This window comes from Atractosteus spatula, chromosome 8 (assembly GCF_055471065.1).
Source record: "Atractosteus spatula isolate fAtrSpa1 chromosome 8, fAtrSpa1.hap1, whole genome shotgun sequence".
NCBI classification, from domain to species: Eukaryota; Metazoa; Chordata; class Actinopteri; order Semionotiformes; family Lepisosteidae; genus Atractosteus; species Atractosteus spatula.
In genome coordinates this window covers 8,747,533-8,768,404 of record NC_142713.1, presented here as the reverse complement: position 1 = coordinate 8,768,404, position 20,872 = coordinate 8,747,533, and the positions used below count along the sequence as shown (strand labels likewise).

At 40.6% G+C, this 20,872-nt stretch overlaps 3 protein-coding genes across 7 annotated transcripts in view; 2 read left to right on the top strand and 1 right to left on the bottom strand.

The window, feature by feature from the left end:
• The window catches only part of LOC148829164 (ELKS/Rab6-interacting/CAST family member 1-like), a 348,267-nt gene extending 344,771 nt beyond the window's left edge, over nucleotides 1–3,496 (bottom strand). Inside the window, exon 1 of the mRNA XM_088923624.1 lies at nucleotides 3,356–3,496. The gene's annotated coding sequence lies outside the window, so the exon portion shown is untranslated. The remainder of the gene's footprint in view (nucleotides 1–3,355) is intronic.
• A 2,192-nt stretch (nucleotides 3,497–5,688) lies between these two features.
• Nucleotides 5,689–9,598, top strand: cdpf1 (cysteine rich DPF motif domain containing 1). 5 transcript variants are annotated; one of them, XM_088923665.1, is made up of 4 exons: nucleotides 5,689–5,761; nucleotides 6,717–6,829; nucleotides 7,517–7,613; nucleotides 9,117–9,598. In XM_088923665.1, the coding sequence occupies exons 2-4, from the start codon at nucleotides 6,717–6,719 to the stop codon at nucleotides 9,246–9,248; spliced, it is 342 nt and encodes a 113-aa protein (XP_088779791.1). In that variant the 5' UTR covers nucleotides 5,689–5,761; the 3' UTR covers nucleotides 9,249–9,598. The 5 variants fall into 5 exon arrangements, with proteins under 5 accessions (XP_088779791.1, XP_088779786.1, XP_088779790.1 ...); XM_088923660.1 differs by having other exon boundaries at nucleotides 7,517–7,628; XM_088923664.1 differs by having other exon boundaries at nucleotides 5,702–5,744; nucleotides 7,517–7,628.
• A 3,237-nt stretch (nucleotides 9,599–12,835) lies between these two features.
• LOC148829162 (polycystin family receptor for egg jelly-like) lies at nucleotides 12,836–19,361 on the top strand. The gene has a single exon (XM_088923149.1). The coding sequence runs from the start codon at nucleotides 12,836–12,838 to the stop codon at nucleotides 18,548–18,550; it is 5,715 nt and encodes a 1,904-aa protein (XP_088779275.1). The 3' UTR covers nucleotides 18,551–19,361.
• Nucleotides 19,362–20,872: the final 1,511 nt, after the last annotated feature.

Genomic DNA, 20,872 nt, shown 5'->3' with positions numbered 1-20,872 from the left:
ATTTCTCCCTTCTTACTGAGAATTGCTCACAGCTCTGCAAGACCCCACGTCGACTGCAAAGAACTTCCTTGACATCAGCTACTGATCATCACAAATGAGGATGTTCCAAGATCTTCAAAATGTGCACAGAAATAATTTATTTGGTATTATGAATCGTACCTCAGAAATCAGTCCATACCTTAAGCTAACAATTTCTGCTGTTCCATGTCTTGTAAAATTAAAGCTTTTTACAATGTTCTATTCCTTCTAAAGCATAGCTAGTATAAATTGCAAAAACCTGGAAAATGTCCCTTTCTCCGTTATAAAAATATCTCAATTTCACTCCCACTGCTTCAGTTCAGATTCCACTGTTGTTGCAATACTTTAAGCTGCATTTCAGAACGCCCCAGAATTATTTGCCCTAAAGAAACAGGTAAGGAGGCAAAAAACACCTGTGAGTGAGAAAAAGATGGACAAGTGAAAGTCAATGACAAACAAAAATCAACCTGTTGACTGTCCATGTCAAAATTATGCTTTTTGTCAGCCACTGAAAGACCACATTGATTTAGACCTCTAACCAGCTGTGCATGTAGTACAGATATAATCCTTTCAAACACACCTATTGAACAGGGTAAAAAGGAAACCTAACTGGTCCAGTATCCACCACACACTTCAGTTTAGGGCAAGACTAGTGCGCTTGGTACAGAAGGACTAAAATCTTCAATGATGAAAAAGATTTTTCTTGCTGTTTAAAAAAAGTAAGATGAAGCGCAGTAAGAACACAATGCAGAAAAAAATCAGCTCGAGAGAGGCTGGAAATATGTCTCTCTGGGTACGACCTTGACCGTTCTCGGCCACGCTCCGTGAATGGCCCTTGCTTGGAGGCTGCCAGGCCTCACGTTACCCCTTAAGCCGTTCAGTGCCGTTCATGGCGTCTCTCTGCCCCTTCAGTATGGTGCAGAACTTAAGAGACATCAGACAGGGACAGTGACTAAACTGCTGCAGTAACAAAGAATGGATTTTGAAAATTAATCTCCCACCTGGAATGTAGTTGGGAGAGTCAGCTGGATACAGCTGTGCGTGTAATTGCCAATACTCCAAACAATTCAAGCAGGGGAAGATTCTCACTACAATATATCTTTCTTTGCCACCTCAACATTTTACACACATCTCTGAATCACACATGAATCACAGAATACCAGGCTCATTGTGTGCTATGGCAACCGCAGCTCCAGAGTTAAGCACTTGAAGGGAGGTGGGCTGGCACACGGACACGCCTGTAGGAGCTCCAGCAGATGTCTCCCAGGGCAGAATCGCTACCAGGTGCCGGGATCACCTTGGCTGGCTCCCTGCAATCTGCTGGAGCAGTGCCTGTACTCTCAGGATCTAGCTCCTCATCCTGTGATGGGCACTAAGCGCAGCAGTGTTGTGGCAGGAAAAAAAAAACTTATGTCCATGGGCTTGTCCTTTCACTCCTTAAGCCAAAGTTTCAGACAGCAAGGTGAGCATGTGGACATAGACTATCCAGATAAAACCGTGTTTACAGGTCATTCACATCCCACCGCACCACTACCAGCAACACCAATCGGCTAGCCTCATACTCCCACTACCCATTACTCTGGACCACAAACTGGAGGAACCTGAACTCATGCACTACGGACAGATGCCACCCCTGTCCCTGGAGGGACCAGTCCTACTTTTTTCCCCAGGAGAAACGGCCTCATGACCTCAGAGTTAGAGGTGCAGATTACCTTCCCAGCTGCTTCCCGCTCAGCTTCCATAAAGCCGAACAATCTTAAATCCAACTTTGGTGCCAGAAAAAAGGCTTTCAGAGTTCTAAAAACTAGCAAAGATAAATCAAAAACATCTTTGATGTGCTAGTTGCTGTGGTTCTGATGTTGTTACAGACCTAAAGCAGCTGTGTCACACTTCACAGGGCAAAAGTGATGTAACTTCCCATTTACAAATAATTACACCTGAAGGGAAGAGGCTCATACCCACATAACCACTTGGCAGAAGAAACTTAACAGTGGGTTAAAATCAGAACTACCCAGTCACACCCAGCAAAACATTACATTGAATTTAAATATCAGTAGAATGTAACTAGCACATCCTTTTAAGATCTACAATGGCAGTAAATCTTTACCTGGTTGTTAATATTGAAAGAGTGACCATGAATTTGTGCTTTTCAGAACTTAATTTAATTAGATGAAATGTATTAGGGTGATCAAAAGGTGCTAATCGAACGATGAAGTCACATCTGTGTTTAGCGGTGTGTACACGGCTTTTAAATACAATTAACCCGAGGCAATCCCGCTTTGTTTCTCTTTCATGTTTTTTTTTCGGCGATTATTTAGTCGTCTGGGAATACACGGGGTTTGTCACCCTTCCGCTGCAGGTATTTCACACGGAGGCAACACGTCCTTGCAACAAAAGCCCGTTAAAAAAAGAGACAACCTGTAGGCGCAGTGGATTACCCCCTACTCCCATTGTACTTCAAGACGACACATCTCAAAAACTGTAGGAAAGGGAAAATGGAAACGCCTGATAGCCTTACAGACAACGACTTATACATTTTGTATGCTATACGCTAAACCGCACTAAATCTCTCGAAGGGTTTTAAATATGCATCTTCTATTAAGAATGAGCCATATACAGCATACATTAGTCCCTCAAGCACACGGTTAGCGCTACCCCTTACGGCAGATGAATCACATTCCACTATATATAATATATATAACATGCAGAAAGCTGAAAACGCTCTATAGAAAACCTATTCGTGACAACATCACGAATTAAAATTCGCCCGTATACCAAATGATTTATCTCATTATCGAGTGACCCGCTATTCACAATGGGAAACTAGCTGGGGTAATTTTGTAACCAACAAATTTGGTCAGCTGTGCAAAAAAAAACAATAAATGGTTTATATAGTACCCTGTAGAAACAAAAATATAAACAAAGTGACATCAACTTCTGGATGGTTAGACCTGCATCATTATTGTCATTATTATCCCGAAGAGAACTGTTGCTAAACCCTTTACATAGTCAAATACCTGGCAGACAACGGCGCTGCAAGGAGACACCCTCATCCAGCGCTTTCCTTAGTATCTCCGTTTTCTCATCGCTGTTTCGCTCGTTATTCAACTCCTTAACTTGTTTTCGTACTGGAAAACACACTTCTAGGAAAACGAACTGTATTTAACATTAAAAAGATGTATTCCCCACTACAAGTCCACTGGTTTCAATGCATCTGAGTAACTAGACAGCAGAACAGAAAACACAAGACGTCTCCCCTTTGCCCAACAGCAGTCAGATTGCTTTACAACAAGAACACACTGATAAAAAAAAGGACCACAAAAGATGATCTTCTCACCTTTCCTACTTGTCCAGCTCCTGTCAGAGCGCTGCTATGCACCCAGCTTTGCGAACCAACCGCTCTGAAATATAATAACGCTGGATTAAAGGATGCGCCGTATTTTAACACTTATTTCTGATTTTTCCACCCTCTCCTGCCAGCAGTAGCAGCAGCTCCCCCAGCCAGGGCGCTTCAGTGACGTAAGGGCCATGATGCGCGTTCACGCCACAGACTGGCCTCCGCCGCCGCCACGCAGGATCTATTCCATACGATCCCGACGCCATAGTGGGAAGGTCTTTTTTTCCCCAACCTTCCTTTTAAAAAAACTGGGAATCACAAAAGAGCAAGAAAAGGAAACCTAACAGGAATCCAGTTTAATCACGTGTTTCACATATCCCACATAATTCATTCAACACATCCTCCTTTAAACTAAAAATAAATAATTTCAACCTTACAGTATGTGTGCATCATACAGTATATACCTCTTTCTCTTTTTGCAGTGTCACCTTTTTTGTTTACCTGTGGGTATAACCATAGTTAGTAATACATAGTTAAATCTAATCACAATTTAATTCTGCAAGTATCTAATATAATTATTTTTTTTTTACTTTTGTTGCTTTCATTTAAAAAAAAATGAAAACTTCCACTTCAGTCGTGACCCTGACACTAAGTCACTACACCGGTAGTATATCATTACTTCAGATTTTCTACTAGAGCGTCCCAATATAGAGAGAGGAGTTCTGTCTCCCACAGGCTCACTTCAGCCATTGAAGTTGTCTCAGGGAGATTTCAGCTTTGATTCAGTGCATGAGAAGACCTGACTGGAATCACTGCATACTGTAGATCATCACAAAGCAGTGTGAGCAGAGGAGGAAAAGAAAATACCAAAAGTACTCTTTAGCAGAATAGGAAACTGCAATTAATGCAAATGAGCATCTAAGCTCATTTGATAGTTAGTACAGTAGTTAATCTATCTTAAAAGAAACCAGGGTATCGTCTTCAACAACACCGCTAAGATAAGATCACTTTATTAGCCATATACAATTTCTGGCATTAGGAATTCATCTTTTCGCATACCCCACCTTGCTCTCCATGAGACACAGACTCATGGAGACAGGGAGAGAAGCTTGGGATCAGAGAGCAGGTCAGCCATTGTACAGCACCCCTAGAGCAGTTGGGGTTAAGGGCCTTGCTCAGGGGCCCACAGGATTTGAACTGGCAACCTTCAACCAGGGAACAGGCACAGATGCTTAGCCACAGTGCCAACACTCTGTCCCAAAGGACTGCATTAGCAGTGGTGGGATTCGAACCCACACCTCCGAAGAAACTGGAACCTAAATCCAGCTCCTTAGACTGCTTCTGAGCTTGTTCCACACTCAATTAAAAAAGCGCCTCCCGTTTGAAATGCACTTTCTACTTGTGCCCTCTGGTTTGTGTTTCACTGTTCATTCTGAAGAAATCCACTGGGTTGACATCTTTAGAGCTTTTGAGGATTTTGAATACTTGTATCAGGTCCCTTCGTGCTCTTCTCTGTTCAAGACTGAAAAGTTTCAGTTTCTGTAGCCTGTCAGTGTGTTATAGGTTGTTTTTTTCTATAACATGGGAACCAGAAATGTAAACTGAATTCTAGATGAGATCTAATTATGCATTATATTACTTTAACATAACATCAATCCATCCATTTTCGAATCACTCTTTCCAATTCAGGGTCACAGCAGAGCTGTGGCAAGCAGTGGGCACCTTTCCATCTCAAGGCAGAGAGGCACAGACAATGTCAATATTCCCAGAAGGGACAAACCAGTATGTTTCTGTACTGTGGAAGGAAACCAGAGGACCCAGAGGAAACCCAGATGAACACCAGTAGACGTACAAACTCTACACAGATAGCTATACAGGTCTGGAATTGAACCCAGGGACCCAGAGCTGTAAAGCAGCAATGCTAGCCACTGTGCCACTCTCAATACATTTCTATGTACATTTTCGTGACAATCGAGACAGGGAGTTGCATTTCAAAAGGACTCTCCCTCAGCCAAAGAGCAATCTACTTGTGGGCGAGTATCGATACTTAATTACAGCTAGGGTGTTTTAATTATTAATAACAATATTATAAATATGCGATTGCTTTAATTTTAAACTGAAATTGAAATTGAAAGTGATTCGCTGGAAAGAGTCATCACAGCAACGAAATTTGTCTAGAAACTCACCCAAAAATTGGTTATACTAAACCAAGTTGTCCCCTTTTCATCGTGTTTACTCCAAATTATAAAACATTACGTAATGCATTTCAGCAAGGCGTTTGACAACATTACTGAGCTCAGATGCGCGTTTTGTCCCTTTAGACCTTCCGTAGAGAGTTATGCAAATACAACGATACGACTTCTTAAAGCTTCGCGGTAGAGGCATTTCGGTCTGCAGTTTTAGAATGTAAATATGTAAAAATGGAAATGTTTCAATTGAAATTAAACGTGGAACCCATTTCATGTATCTGTACAATTATTTTTTTATCGATTCGATTTGAAGGCGTCTTGTAGTACTTTAATAGATACGCACAGAGTAATAAAATGAAGCATATGGATTTATAGTAAGGCTTCTGTACAAACCATTTGCTACAGAGCACATTTTCACCACTTAAGCTACCAAAAGGCAGTAGAAGTAAATTTCATGTAGATGTTGTAAATTGTCCTGGATAAGGGTTTCTGCTAATCTGTATAATCAGGTACACGTCGGGCTGTGTTAATCGTGTGCTGGAGATGATAGGAATCAAAGACGTGCGGTAATATTAGAGAGGAAGTTTTGACAAAGAATATGTACGTCTCAGCCTGATGCACTTCTGGTGTACTCGGGTGCCATCTGTTGTGGAGAGCACAGAGATTGGTTACAGAATATATACGTTTATCACTTGTTTTATCAGTGTGTCTTTTGTGTACTTTAGCCTGTTTTATGTGACAGACCCAGAGATCAGAATCTTTCTTGTTTCTTGCCTGTGAACTGTTTTCAAACCTATAAATACAGTAGCCTTTTGTCTTATGATGACCAAATCGGAACACAATATCCTAAATGAGGATTTATTAGTGCATTCTAAATTTGGGCATAACGTCCCTGGATTTAAATGTCACACTTTTGCTATATACCTGTACATGCGGTTTGATTTTGATTCCCCACTTTGATGTGATGAGGACATATAAGAATCTGCAAGAACACCTAGATTCCTTTCATGCAGACTATGCACTGTGTGAAAATTAACATTATTATTCACAAATGTTAAAGATAAATTTAAGATCTAACATCAGATAAGAAAGGCAAATGTGTACTTAAGTGCTATGCAATTTCTTTTTGGGAGACTGTGGTAAGGAGTATTTTTTTTTGTATCTCCTTCCAGATGGAAGAGGACAAAGTTGGAGAGTCACAGGGACAGTTTACCTGTAAATTCTGTGACTTCTCAGCTCCTTATACATATTACGGGCAGAAGCCACCCAACACCAGGGCCATTGTGTAAGTATGAGAAACAGTAGGTAACCTGAAGGGCCTGTTGACATACAGTACAGCATAGTTGTAAGGTACATGTACTTTGAATTAAATGCTTTGGTATTTTCCACAGTCTCCTTACAAACTAGTACAGTATTACCTATCTTCCTTCAGGGGGTTCATTACTCTATCTGTATGAGATATGCAGTTGTTTCTCCCCTACTTGAAGTGCTTCTTTCACCTTTCAAGGAGCGGTGATTAAAGACTTTCCCCAAGTTCTAGTGAGCTAGAATTCAGCTCTCAAGAAACTTGACTAAAACAAATGTTTTGTAGAGATAATGCTGGTGGCTAGTTTTCTGCATCAATTTTGTCACACGTTCTGTCAAACTGAGAATCAAATGGTAAACAAATGTACTGGATACGACAGACTTCACTCAAAAAACCAGCATGCATTTCATTGATTGTAAAGTGCTGTATATTGGAATATTCTTACAATGCTTTTTTTCCTGTGACAATAAAATTGTAACAAAATGTGGGTACAATGGATTTGAACATATAAGGACAGTTTTAGTGTGCTACATATCAAAAGTGCAGAGTAATTGTAGCTCCTTCCAGTAAGCGCAGGTTTTTTAGCTACACAGTTTAGCTATGAACTTGGTTTGTTGTGGGGGTTTTTTGCTTTGCCAATGGCACTTTGTGTCTTTGTTTCCACAGTCTTCTAGAGGAGTGCTTTGTAATGAAGGATCCCTTTAGTCCCAACAAGGAGAAATTCTTGGTTTTAGGATCACATTGCAGTCTGTGCGGCAAAACGGTTTGTGTTGGGACGGTACGTTTCAATAGCCTTTTACGTGTAAATAATACTGAGGGAAGCTAATATTCACTTCCTCTGCTGTATTTTGAAGAGGTGCCGTTGGGATATTTTCAGCCACTGCTTCTTGTTTTATGTATTATGAGAATGACCTTTCGTTAAATCCTTTTCACCAGACTTTAAACAGGATTTTCTTTTACTGATTTTTCTCTAATTGCTCTGAGAGGAACAGCGTGTGAGAGGAAACTAAATATTTTGTCTTTGAATTGAGCCTTATGAGTGAACAATCAAATCACAGAAAATTTTTCCTGAATTATTCCTGAATATGGTTACCATTCTGATTTTGACTGCAGCTTTGTAGGTTAACTGTTCAATTAAATCTAATATCTAATGGGAAAAGATGAACTGGCTACTGTATACAGAGTAGCTAGATACAGGTGGACTATGCTTGGCTATGTAGTAGAAACTGCTGAAATCACCGTGCAGGACTGAAAGTCATGCTCAGACTGTCTTGAGCATTTGGATGACTTCACTTTCTGAACAGTGTTCATATCTGGCCACCACATTGAAAAATGAATGTCATAATTGAATGAATAATTGAAATGAATGAATAATTGGAAGTCTAACTTGTTTTTAACAAAGACGTTTTAGGGGAGATCTAATTGAGTGCTTTATTTCAGATTTCTGAGAGGGGCTGAACCCAGATCTTTCTTTAGGCTCAACACAGAGTTTTTGCTTGTGATATGTTAGGAGAAGAATGTGTGCAATTACTGGGATTGTAACTCAGAGCTGGGTAATGGAAATCACACAATTGATTATTCCAAACTGGGACGGTACACCAAAAATAATTGGTAGTTCTATCTTTTTAAAAAATACTGGACACACAAAAACTAAAGATTTGTTTTAATTATGTAGCTGTTATGTTCAATATGTAGCCATATGTCTTCATCCATTTACTCATTTATCCTATAACTTACAAAATGTTGCTGCCTAAAAGTTGCTATTCAGCCCAATGTGTTAGGGTGCTAGTAGCTTATGGATCATAGGATTTCATCCTCCACTTTCTTGAAAGACCCCAATTTTACCAACATGACAAGGCACCTTATTCAAGACACCAACCACTTTTGGTGTAAAAACGTGTCTCTGTGTTTTTCTCTGTTGATTGTGTCCCACTTTCATTTTTGAGCATGAAGTAATGTATTAGGTTGACTTTGTCAGTACCTTCAGGATGTGGTGTATCTGCACCTCTATTCTTCTATTTTCAGCACTGAAGAGTTTCAGTACTTTTAAACTTTTTGTGTATATCCGTTTTTGGCATTAGAGGGGAATGCTCCCGGGGACACATTTCTGAGGTTACAGACCACATCGTAGTGATTGGCAGGTTATTCTCTTTTGCAGTGTTGATTTTATACTCATCAAGAATCTAATTCTTATAGAAAATACAGGACAAAAAAAGCCACTCTCAAAAACCACCCATGGAGCTGACCTCTGGTGCTTCTTTCCCAGGAGTGCAGCCTGTTCTACACAAAGCGCTTTTGCTTGTCCTGTGTCAGGGAACACTTGGAAGAGTTTCCCCAGCAAATCCAGGCGGAGCTTAAAAAGAAGAAACAGGCACAGAAGACTCCAGTCACCCAGTGAACGCCACTGGCAAAAAAACTGGACTGGAAGGGAAATGAAGGGAACTGACAGTTTATAGACTTCCACATTTGTTTAAACCCAATGTACACCTGTGCAGAGAAGCGGTCGTGTTCTCTACTGTTTATATTTCCCTTAATACATAATGTGAAACAAGTATGCATTGGGTATGGATGGTTACGATGTGCTTGTCTCTGGAAAATCCCTAATGTTCCTCTGAACATGGAATCTGAAAATGTGATGCCACTATATGAATATTGAATTAAATATGAATATGTGCATTTATACTATGTATTAGGCTAAGCTGATTAATAGAAAAAGAAAAGAATCTGTCTTATGGTCCAAACCGAAAACGAATGCAAATAAGTGGGCTTTTCTTTCTAAAGAAAATAAACATGTACATAACCTGACATGACTCGTGGCAGACTGCAGCTGAAGAAGCCAAAATTATGTGGAGTATTGGATTTTAATAAAAAAAACTTATTTTTTTGAGGGAAGAATTGCTGTGGTTTGTACGTTCTTTCAATTACTGTATTTTCTTTTTTGGTTTTCTGGAGCTTATTTTATAATGATGGTCAGTAAGCTACGCGTTTCTTTTGTCTTCTGTTGATCCAAGTCCACTGGTCATTTAAGCTGGGTGAATTAATAAGGTTAATAACGGCAATAAGAATAAATAGCACTATACAGTTTTGAATTGAGCTATGTAGGATTTAAATAATGGTGGGGGTATATTAGTAAAATACAAGTGAAACAGGAAAAAAAATAAGATTAAATTGTACAAACCTTTTTTGAAGGGCCTGGTGGACGGTATTCAGAAAAGTAAAGGTTCACATGGAAGTTTCTTGTTTTTTTATGTTATAAGGGTGGGGGGGGGGAAAGCGAGGTTCTGCAGTTTTTGAAAAACACCGAGCATGAAACCCCAACCTGAGGACTGGCCAGCAAAAGCTGAAGAAGTGATTGACGAATGGACTAAAACAGGAATACACTTGCAAAGCTTTTCTCTTTTTTTTTTTCATATGCAATTATAAATGAAGACCGGGTAAAAACTGAGCTGAATTAAATGTATTCTCTCCCTCTTTCGCAAGCCTAATATATTTTACCCACTGTACTTTTCCCTTTCCAACTTTGCGCTTACCAACGAAACTAAAAACGAGGAGATGTACCCCAAAAATGGGAACTTTAGACCGAATTTAATTTAATTAAATGTTAACACGTTGTTACTTACTGCGTGTGTTGTGCGGTCTTTCCCTCACTCGGCGAACTGAAGGAGCATCCTAACGTGCGTCATCAGACTCAAGAGGTCGCGCTGCGCTCTTGTCTGCTCAGGTGTGACCTACTCTACGAGCTCGTGGCCACCTTTTCCCAAATTCAAAATTAACGGTGCCTCTAAGACTTTCTCGCATCCCCTACCTTTAAGCAAATCTCTTTCAAAACCGAACGGTGATGAAGGCAGACATACAATGACCTCTACCTTGACGCGGGGCTGTATGCTGTTGCTGTTTTACGCCCGTGTCCTCTCACAGCCTGGCTTCAGTTCGCCCCCCTTTGAGATTAGGTGTGCGGACGAGGACGGGGAGGTGCACAGCAGAGCCGACACGGACGTTTTCGTCACCTGCCGACGCCGACAGAGCACGCAAATCCGCTTCAACCCATGCAAGAACATAAAAGCCGACGCACTGCAGCCGCCCACCTGTGACTGGAGGGACCACACTGCAGGATTAATTCATCGCACTGACCGCTGGTCCGGGACTCTCACGTTGGCTTCAGACATCCAGGTAATCACCGTGACGTCCTGCACCGTGTCTTCCTGCCCTCCGGCAGACTGCCGATTTCAAAATCTGACCATAAGGGTGATAGATCAACAGGTTGATTTTTTCCTACTGTCTCCAGCTCCACTGTACGATTTTGACAAAGTGCAGATTGGTTGGTGTGCTGAGATGAAAAGCTCATTATGGACCTACATGTTTCAAGCCCCAGGAGGGACTCCCTCACAGAAAATGATACAGAGTGACTGGTATGTTATAATTGACACCACTAGTGTCCCTGTTCACTTGAAAGGCAGATGCTCCAATAACTATAACTACATAGTAGAAGTGACTTACCCCAAGCCGGGCACGTATAGGGCTAAATTAATCAGTGAAGGAAATATCTTTGTCCTTGACATTCAGGTAAAATCAGGGCTAATCCCAATTTATAATGCAAAGAGTGAAGTGTTAAGTCTAAATGACAGATTTCATGTTTTCTGGAAAGCGTCAGACATTCAGAACATTGTCAGTTACCAATTGGAAGCCAGTGAAACCAACAGAACCTGGCTTGTAGACTATAGCAGCTATGTTTTGAGAAAAACCTCTTGTTTTAATAGTAGGAGATCAAACAGCCTCCTGCTCACCGACATTGTGCTGCAGAAGACCGCTTTCTTCGGCAATTTCAGTGGCGCCATCAGATTTTCAAGTGGCACTGCCGAACTCACTCTGAACACGACCTACACCAAACTGACCTTTAATCTTCAAACTAACCGGACCGTCCTGTATTATTTCAGCAATTCTGATGACCTTTCCTACTACAAACAGGATAGCAGGGTTAATAATGTACTGCACATCATCTTCATCCAACAGCAAATCTTCCTGCACTTGATCAAATTCCGCTTCTCCTGGGACCAGCGTTATACTGTCAGTGTGCAAACGTATGTGAACAAACGGGACAGCCTGTACAAATCTGTGGGTGAATTTGGGAGTGGCCTTGACCTGTACCTGTATAACAGTCCTGCGCCACATCTAGACTTTACCCAGCATGCAGTTTGGTTTGTGCCCAACCAGCATCCCCTTCTGCAGTGTGAATGGACATTCAAGCTGCAGGTGCTCTGTGCCTCAAGAACGTCACTCACTTCCACGTATTCTTACTCTGACAAACATCCAAATGCCCTCACCTTTCTTTCAGGTGCCGAGCCATCATGGGCGGCTGTAAATTACGTGGGATTTGTTGCCAATGTGACTTGTTTTGACAGTGGAGAAAAGTCCCTAATTTTAACGGTGACATTTGGAAACCGTCCTGTGAAAATTGCAAGGTCCCTGGCGTGCTTCAGTAGGAAGATCAGTGGGTGCTTGAAGGTACTTTTGAGGAAACCAGACCCTCCTGTTATACCTGTAAAAAAATCTCTCCAATTTACTGTTTACTCTTCAGTGGCAGTATACTGTTCTTGTGTATTGCAGACTACATTCACCTGGAAAATATACAGTGTCGCTGGTGTCAGTTCAGTTACAAAATGGGAAAATCCTCTGGCAGCACCATTCATTTCCTCAGCTAGCAAATCCTTCTTGTACATCCCAAAACGCTCTCTAGAGTATGGCATGTACATGATAAATCTTACGGTCAGCGTCTTTATACAAAATTCAAATCGAAATGTAACCAATACTGATTCACTTTTTGTGGATGTAATGAAAAGCCCTCTGAAAGCTGTCATTAAAGGAGGCTCATACAGAACTGTGGGTTTTAATAAAACTTTGGTATTGAATGGTTCATTGTCTGCCGACCCTGATGTAATGAACCCATTTGACGGTCTCCATTTCTCATGGTACTGTTCAAGGAAACCCATGGATCTTGAAGCTATGACCCTCTCTCAGAATAACGCATGTCACCCAGACCAGTTTGAAATCAGATGGCCACCATCATCAGAAGCTACAGTTGAAATCATGCCTGAATTGTTGAAAGGAGGTGCTGTATATCATTTTCGTTTATCAGTTCACAAAGATGGCAGGGAGAGCCATTTTAACCAAGCAATACATGTTTTACCTGGACCACAGCCTGAAACTCAACTCTACTGCATCGAGAACTGTGATCAATTGCTGAACCCGTCTAATAGATTTGTGCTTTCCTGTGCTTGCATTTCCTGTAGCGCCGACAGCCAGCCCAACATTGAATGGTTTTTATTGGCTGGTAAAAATGCAACTGAAATTGCGATTGATTGGGCAGCCAACACTACAACAGGAAGATTTAACAAACACCTTTCAATAAATGCTTTTGTGTTTCAGAAGAGCATAGGCAGCACATTTGAGTTGCAGGTCAAAGTAAGCACAAGGAGTGGACTCTCAAGCATGCAGAGGTATTTCTTCAGTGTTAATGAACCTCCTAAGATGGGAAACTGCCGAGTGAACCCCAGCAATGGTATCGCATTACTAACAGAATTTGTTGTACAGTGTTCAGGGTTTGTGGATGATAATCATCCTCTTATGTATAAAGTTAAAGCCTGTGTAGATGACTCCAAAAGGGTAATTGTAAACTCATTACAAGATAATTCATGTGGTACAATTGTGTACCTTGGTTACAGCTCCACATCACAGCCTTTCCTACTTCCTCCTGGGATTGCTTCAGAAGACAACATGGTGACCTTATATGTCCATGTGTCTGATCAGCTTGGGGCGTACACACTGAAGGTGCTACAGGTTAAAGTTAAATATAGCTTGGGGTTCTCTATGGCTGCAAAACTTGGTGAAATTGAAAAAGGTCCCCTGGCTGCCTCTATTGCAGGAGAAGACTACATGAAAACAAATCAATTGATCTTTTCCATTGCATCAATTTTAAATGCCCCTGATTATGCCATAGGTTTGGCCAAGAAAACAGAACTGCGAGAATCTCTTCTGAAAACGGCTTCCAGCATTCCTGTCCATTCCTTTGTGGACGTTAGTCAGGTGGCATCAAGTATAGTTAAAATAACAGAAGTAAGCAGTGACATAAACAAAGACATTGGAGAACTAGCTGTGGGAAAACTTCTGGAAATCACTTTTGCTCTTTCGAAGTATGCAACGCAAGATATTGGCACAGAAATAACGGAAAATGTAGGAGGAGCCATCTTGTCTGCTGTGAGTAATGTAGTTGATGGATTTACAGTCTCTAATGCATTACGTACAGCAGATGTTACATATAAAATCAGTTCTACGAAAAACATTTTCACTGTCCTGCAGTCTCTGAGTGACGGGATTTTGGAAGGAAAAGTTCCTGGAGAGAATGTGACTGTTTTGCAGTCCAAGATGTTGAACATCAGTAATACGAAAGCTGAGCAATCAAACATAGTGAATTCCTTTATAGGTGACAGTCACTGCTCAAGCTGTTTCAAACCCAGACTGCCAGCAAATTCTGCCTTTTCACCTGATGCTACCCTCTCAGTTTCCATTTATACCTTTGTAGAGGATCCTTACCCCTGGCTTTTGAGTGGAGACAATGTCTCCACTGTGGTTTCAGCCTTTCAAGTTCATGTTTTAAGAGGAGATGGAAATACAACTGATCTAGTTATAGAGAATTTTGAAATGGTGATGCAAAACAAATATTCCCCTCAATTGCTACCAATTGTTCTTGAAAAGGACAAGTCAAGAGGTTTAAGTGGGGCCATCAGTTTTGATATAATGCCAGATCCTGATGCAGTTTTAATTATACAGTTATTTCCAGAATTCAATGTTTCTTTCTCAGTTAACATTCATCTCTGTGATGATTTACAAACAAAACCTTTTGCAACCTACTTACTACCGCACAACAATACCAGAACTCTAGTGCAACATGATCAGAGAAGCAACACCAGCATCCATTTTGTTGAACATCAAGAACCGTATGTGGTTCAGATACCTCAAGCTCTTCCAAACCTGGAGAACACTATGTGCAAAGTCAGCATTTTCATTAAAACAGCTGAACAATCAATGATGACAGAGATGTTAAATGTTTCAGTTTTTTCTGCATCTTGTCTAGACTTTGATGGCTGGTCTAACAGTTGGAAAAAACAAACTTGCAAGGTAGGAGCTCTTACTAACAAAGATAGAGTTCACTGCATTTGCAGTACTGTAGCCACCACAAAATCCAAATCAGAGCAAATTACCTTTCTAAGGTCCGTATTTGGGAAGATTATTGTGATTCCCAATGTTGTGGATCTCAGAAAAATTGGAAGCCTCTTTGGAACCATTCATAGAAATTGGATCACGCTGATTACAGTCTGTATTATATATGCTGCATATGGGTGCTTAGCTGTATGGGCTTCCAAAAAGGCTAAAAGTGATGAAAGTAACAAAGATCAAGTCATGGTATTACCAGACAATGACCCTTTTGATAAATATGGCTATCTATTAACTGTTTACACTGGAAGTAGGTTTGGAGCAGGAACTAGTGCTGATGTTTTCTGTGAACTTACAGGAAGCTGTGGTAAAAGCAGTACTCACCTTCTAAAGTGCTCACTTTTTGCAGCTCTCCAACGAGATAATGTAGACACCTTCTTACTTTCAACAGAGACTGACTTAGGAGACATAGAGTCTGTCAGGTTTTGGCACAATAATGCTGGGCTTTCCCCTGAATGGTATCTCAGTCGGGTCCAAGTTGAGAACCTTTACAATAAGCAGACATGGTACTTCTTGTGTCGGAGATGGTTTGCCATCAACAAAAGAGATGGGAACCTAGACCACACCTTTACAGTCTCAGATCGGGAGGCTGCAGTACGAAGGCATGATGTTTTTGAAATACTGCTTTCGATCTACTTGAAGGACAATAGCCTGTGGTTTTCCATTTTTGCACAAGTCATTAGGAGCAAATTCACCCGGCTTCAGCGACTCTCATGTTGCTTGGCAATGTTGATGAGCAGTCTGGTTACCAGTATTGTACTGTTCAAGAAAGAGAGATATACAGAGTACAGTGAATTACAGCTCTTGCAGTCTATCATGGTTGGTATTGAGAGCTCTTTAGTGACAGTACCAGTACATCTTCTTTTAAGCAGTTTATTTAAGTATGCAGAAAAAGATGAAAGTGCTCCCATATACTCTCCATTCCATTGTGTGGCAGAATACCTAGCAGAGATGAGTGGGGAAGCACGGTCAATCAATAAGTGGATAGTGAGCAATACTGTTTCTCAACCAAGAAATTGGAGACAGCGCCTTCAGAGATGGCACACATCAGAAGGTATTGCTGATTTAGACAAGACTGTGCAGAGCTCTGACTCCAGGAGTGTAAACTCTTCCTCCATGAACACTAAGACATCACTCTTTCCTACTGAGCTGACCACAGCTTCAAACTGTGTGTTGCCATCACACATTACAGACTCCATTTTTGAAGAAGATGAGGATGACCGTTCCTTCCACCCTGAAAAAAGAAGCGAGCAGACAGTTCACAGAAAAATAAACAGGCCTCCAAATAAAGAAGCTGTGGAGAAGGACTCAAAAGTAAGGAAGCTACAGAGACGTTTCAAAACCGTAGCTAAAAATTCAGATAGATCTCTGTCCTTCTGGTGTTCATGTGCTGCATGGTGCCTCACCATCATCTGTACAGGTGTATCAGGCTTCTTTATAGTTGTCTATGGTCTATCATATGGTCCAGACATGTCACTGAAATGGTTTGTTGCCTCAGTAGTTTCAATGGCTCAGAGCACACTGATTTTGCAGCCTCTAAAGGTAGCCTTATTATCTGCTTTGTTTTCCTTTTGGCCAAGATGTTGTAAAGACCTGCCTTGGCCCAGTTCATGCACAGTACGAGAAATTGACATTGACCAGGTTCCAGAGACAGCTGAGGACATGAGAGACATACACTATGAACTGACGACAGTTCGCAACAGCAGAAAGTATCAACCCTTGAAAGAAGAGGAAATCCGAGTCATGCGGAGAAGAGATGTTGTTAAAATTAAAGCATTCACTTTTTGCAGAGGAATATGTAGCCATTTCATATTTCTCTTTTTGGTTTTTCAAGTAACATACACAAACAAAAACACAGCAGCATTCTTTTACAACACCTTAATTAAAAAGACATTTTCAGAGGGTATAAGCCAAGTTGATAATATTCATTCATTCTACAAATGGGTGAACAACATTTATTTACCATTGCTGCACAGTCCACACCAATCTCTGTTCCGGGCAGAAATTAATTCCTTTATTGTTGGTCTGCCAAGAATGAGGCAAATTAGAGCAAATCAGACAGAGTTCTCTAGTGCAAATAATTACACGTTTCTCTATGAAGCAGTAGTCACAAAAGTCAGTCACCATCCTAAATATGGAAAGGACCAGGAAGATAAAAAGAATTACAGCCATTCATGGGAAATTCTGGACAATGAGACTGCAGTTGAAAATATTAGCAGGCATTCTGGATGGGTCTATGAAAAGGACTCTTTCCCATGGAATTATTATAGTCATGGAGAGCAGCAGGTTTATGCAAAAGGAGGCTACACAGTATACTTCTTCCCTTCTTTAAGCCTTAATAATTCCCTGGAAAAGCTTCTGCATCTGAAGACCAATAATTGGTTTGATTACTGGACCTGGGCTGTCATTTTGGAACTTACAATATTCAACCCTGATGCTGGATTATTCTGCCCCAATTCAATTATATTTGAATGGAATCCAGCAGGTGGCATCACTGGGACAGTAAGAGTCACCTCCTTTGAAATGTTGTCTCTTGAACATCTTACTGGTGCTAGGACTGTCTCAATTGCCACGTTAACAGTTTTTCTAATTGTGTACACAGTTGACGAATGCCTAACAATTATATGGGAGAAGAGAAGATATATAAAAAAATTTACAAATCACATTAACTTAATTTTGAACTGTGTTCTCTTGACAGCTGTGAGCTTCTACATGTATAAGATACGGCTATCTTCGGACATGCTCCATTTTTACACAGTCAATAAGCAGTCATTTATACCATTTCATGTCCTGGCTTCTCTTGATAAGGCACTAAAAACCACTTTAGGACTTTTAGCATTTTTCAGCATCTTAAAAACTCTCCGCTATGCTACATGTTTGTATAGTGTTCGACTTGCCCAGAGATCCATCCAGATAGCCCTGTCTGGAGTCTGTTCTATGGCCCTTGTAGCAATGCTGTTCTTCCTCATTTATATGGCCTTTGGATACTTAGTGTTTGGCCAGTATGACTGGAATTTCTGCAGCTTCAATAACGCAGCACAAACAGTTATGTCCTACTGTGTTCTCTCTTTCCAAAACACTGAGTTTGCCAATCAAATTTTTCTTGGGGGCCTTTATCTGACATCTTTTATGGTAGTCATGATTTGCATTTTAATCAACCTTTTCCAGGCTGTTATAATTTTGGCCTTTAAGGAAATGAGGAATCCTGTCTATGAAGATCCTTCGGAAGAGGCAGAAGTAGTGTCCTTTTTGTCCAAGAAACTCTTGAGAATGTGGCATTCTCTGTGGGGCAGGGAGATTGTGGAAGAAGAAGAGAGTCAGATGTTAAACATTGCACTCTATGGTCAGCCTAATAGAGCCCATACAGAAAAGCCGACAGGTTTAAAGACAAAAACACTCAAAGGCAAAAAAGTGGTTTATTTACTAATTTAAAGATATTTTAACTCTCCTTTTGGGTGATACAAATATTTCATATAATTATATGTGGTTAAGGTTCAATATAGACTTTGTGAAATGTAATGTTTCTGATATGTGAATTGTCATTTCTTTTGAAACTCTTGGATATATGCATGACTCCCAGTTCTTTAATATTTCAAGTAATTTTAGTAGGCATAATGTTACAAAATTAATATCATTTTTTAAGATGGACTGTGTGTTTACCACAATACACTTACGTCAATCAATTTGGTGGTTACATGTGCCTCATGGAATTTAGCCTGGGTTCCAAGCAGAGAAGACTGATGGTTTTAGAGGTGCCTGACAGAGGTCCCTTCTTTGTTTGGATGGACACAGAGCTGATCACCTTTCAGTCAGTAGCTCAATGTGAGAGCCCTGAATAAGCCATGAATCGAGCCTTTAAGTGGGTGTTAAGCAGAGGTTTTATTAGTAGTTTAGCTGTCTGATTGAAAAGAAAAAGGATGAATAGACAAGTGTCCCGATCTCGGTCTCACAGTCTCAGCTGGAGGACGAACACTCGGGCGAATGTTGCGGTCGTCCGTGGCAACTGCAGGCTTTGAGCTGTCCCAGCCAGAGCATGACATTATTCTCGCATCTCTATGATTACATTTCTGTGCAAATGTAAATGTAAAATTGATTGATTAAACCTGAAATTTTCTTTTTCAATCTGCTCTCAGCATGAATTGATCATTTTAAATTTTACATCCGTTTAATTTATCGGAGAGTAATTTGGCTAAAATGCGGCAGATGTGAAATATTCACTTGTACATTTTTTTCTGGTAGTGCCCCAGGATATATCCTTTCTAGATATTTATATTTTAAGCCTTTCCTGAAATTACATAGATGACATGTAGTCCTATTTGATGTAGGGCTTGAGAATCTGATATTGACTAATAATTTCCTGATATTTCAGTTGTAATGACAAATCTCTGTCTAAGGATTGGGACAATAGAGTGAAATTTGTGTTATGTACTAATGGAAGTATAGATTTCAGCTTTTGTTTCTGGGTATTATTTGCATATATTTTTAGCTCAATTAGAACAATGCAATTTGTTGTGTTCAAACCCCACATTTTAGGTGAGCATAAGTATGGGGACAAATACTGACAGGCATTTAATAATTGTTCAGGTGTTCCATTAACACAATATGGAATGTCTTGAAAAAGCAAAAGACAAAAAGGGATGAGTATTCAGCTAAGAGCAGGTCATCCAAGGACGTTAACAGCAGATGGTGACAGAAAACTCGCTAGAGCTGTGAAGAAAAACCCTAAAATAACAATCAGAGAGATTACAGACACCCTCCAGAGTCCAGGAATGAACGTCTTTCAATTCACTGTGTGCAGAAGACTTTGACAGGAGAATTATAGGGGCTACACTGCAAGAGGCGAACCTCCCATCGGCACTAAAAACATTAAGTCAGCAAATATCAATATACAATTTGACTACGATATCTGATGACAAATGTCTAATTTTATCTGTAAAACTGTTTGAGCATGTGAGTTTGCAACAAATGTACTGATTGGACAGAGATCTTAAGTATCATCTGTATTCCAGCAATATTTGAAAACTTTTAAAGGGTCTGAATACTTTTGCAAGGCACTGTAACTGATGACAGCAGTAGCAGAATACATTCAGAAGTGTACAGAAACATCAGAAAGATCTGCCTGTGTGCAAAAAATGTCTTCAAACTGCAGCAAGACAATTGTCAAGACTCTGGTGTTTGATGGATGACAGATGTGAAGCAGTTATTGCATGTTGCCAGCAGCCATATCACCCTGCAACTCACAACTGACTACCACTGAAGCTCAGAAGGTGTGAGCCTGGTTAGTGTCTGGATTGGAGACCTCCCGGTAAAAACTAAGGTTTTTGCTGCTGGAAGAGGTTTTAGTGGAGCCAGTAGGGTGCACTCACCTTACGGTCTCTGGGGGTCCTAATGCCCCAGTATAGTGATGGGGACACTATGTTGTAAAAAGACACCACCTTTTGGATGAGACGTAAAACCGAGGTCCTAACTCTCTGTGGTCATTAAAAATCCCAGGGCATTTCTTGAGAAGAGTGGGGGTGTTACCTTTGTGTCCTGGTCAAATTTCCCATTGGCCTTTAGAAATCATGGCCTCCTAATAATCCCCATCTATTAATTGGCTTCATCACTCTGTTCTCCTCCCCTCTGATAGCTGGTGTGTGGTGAGCAAACTGGCGCACTATGGCTGCCATCACATCATCCAGGTGGGTTCTGCACATTGGTAGTGGTGGAGTGTTCAGAAAAGCGCTATAAAAGTGTAATGAGTTAATTATTAAT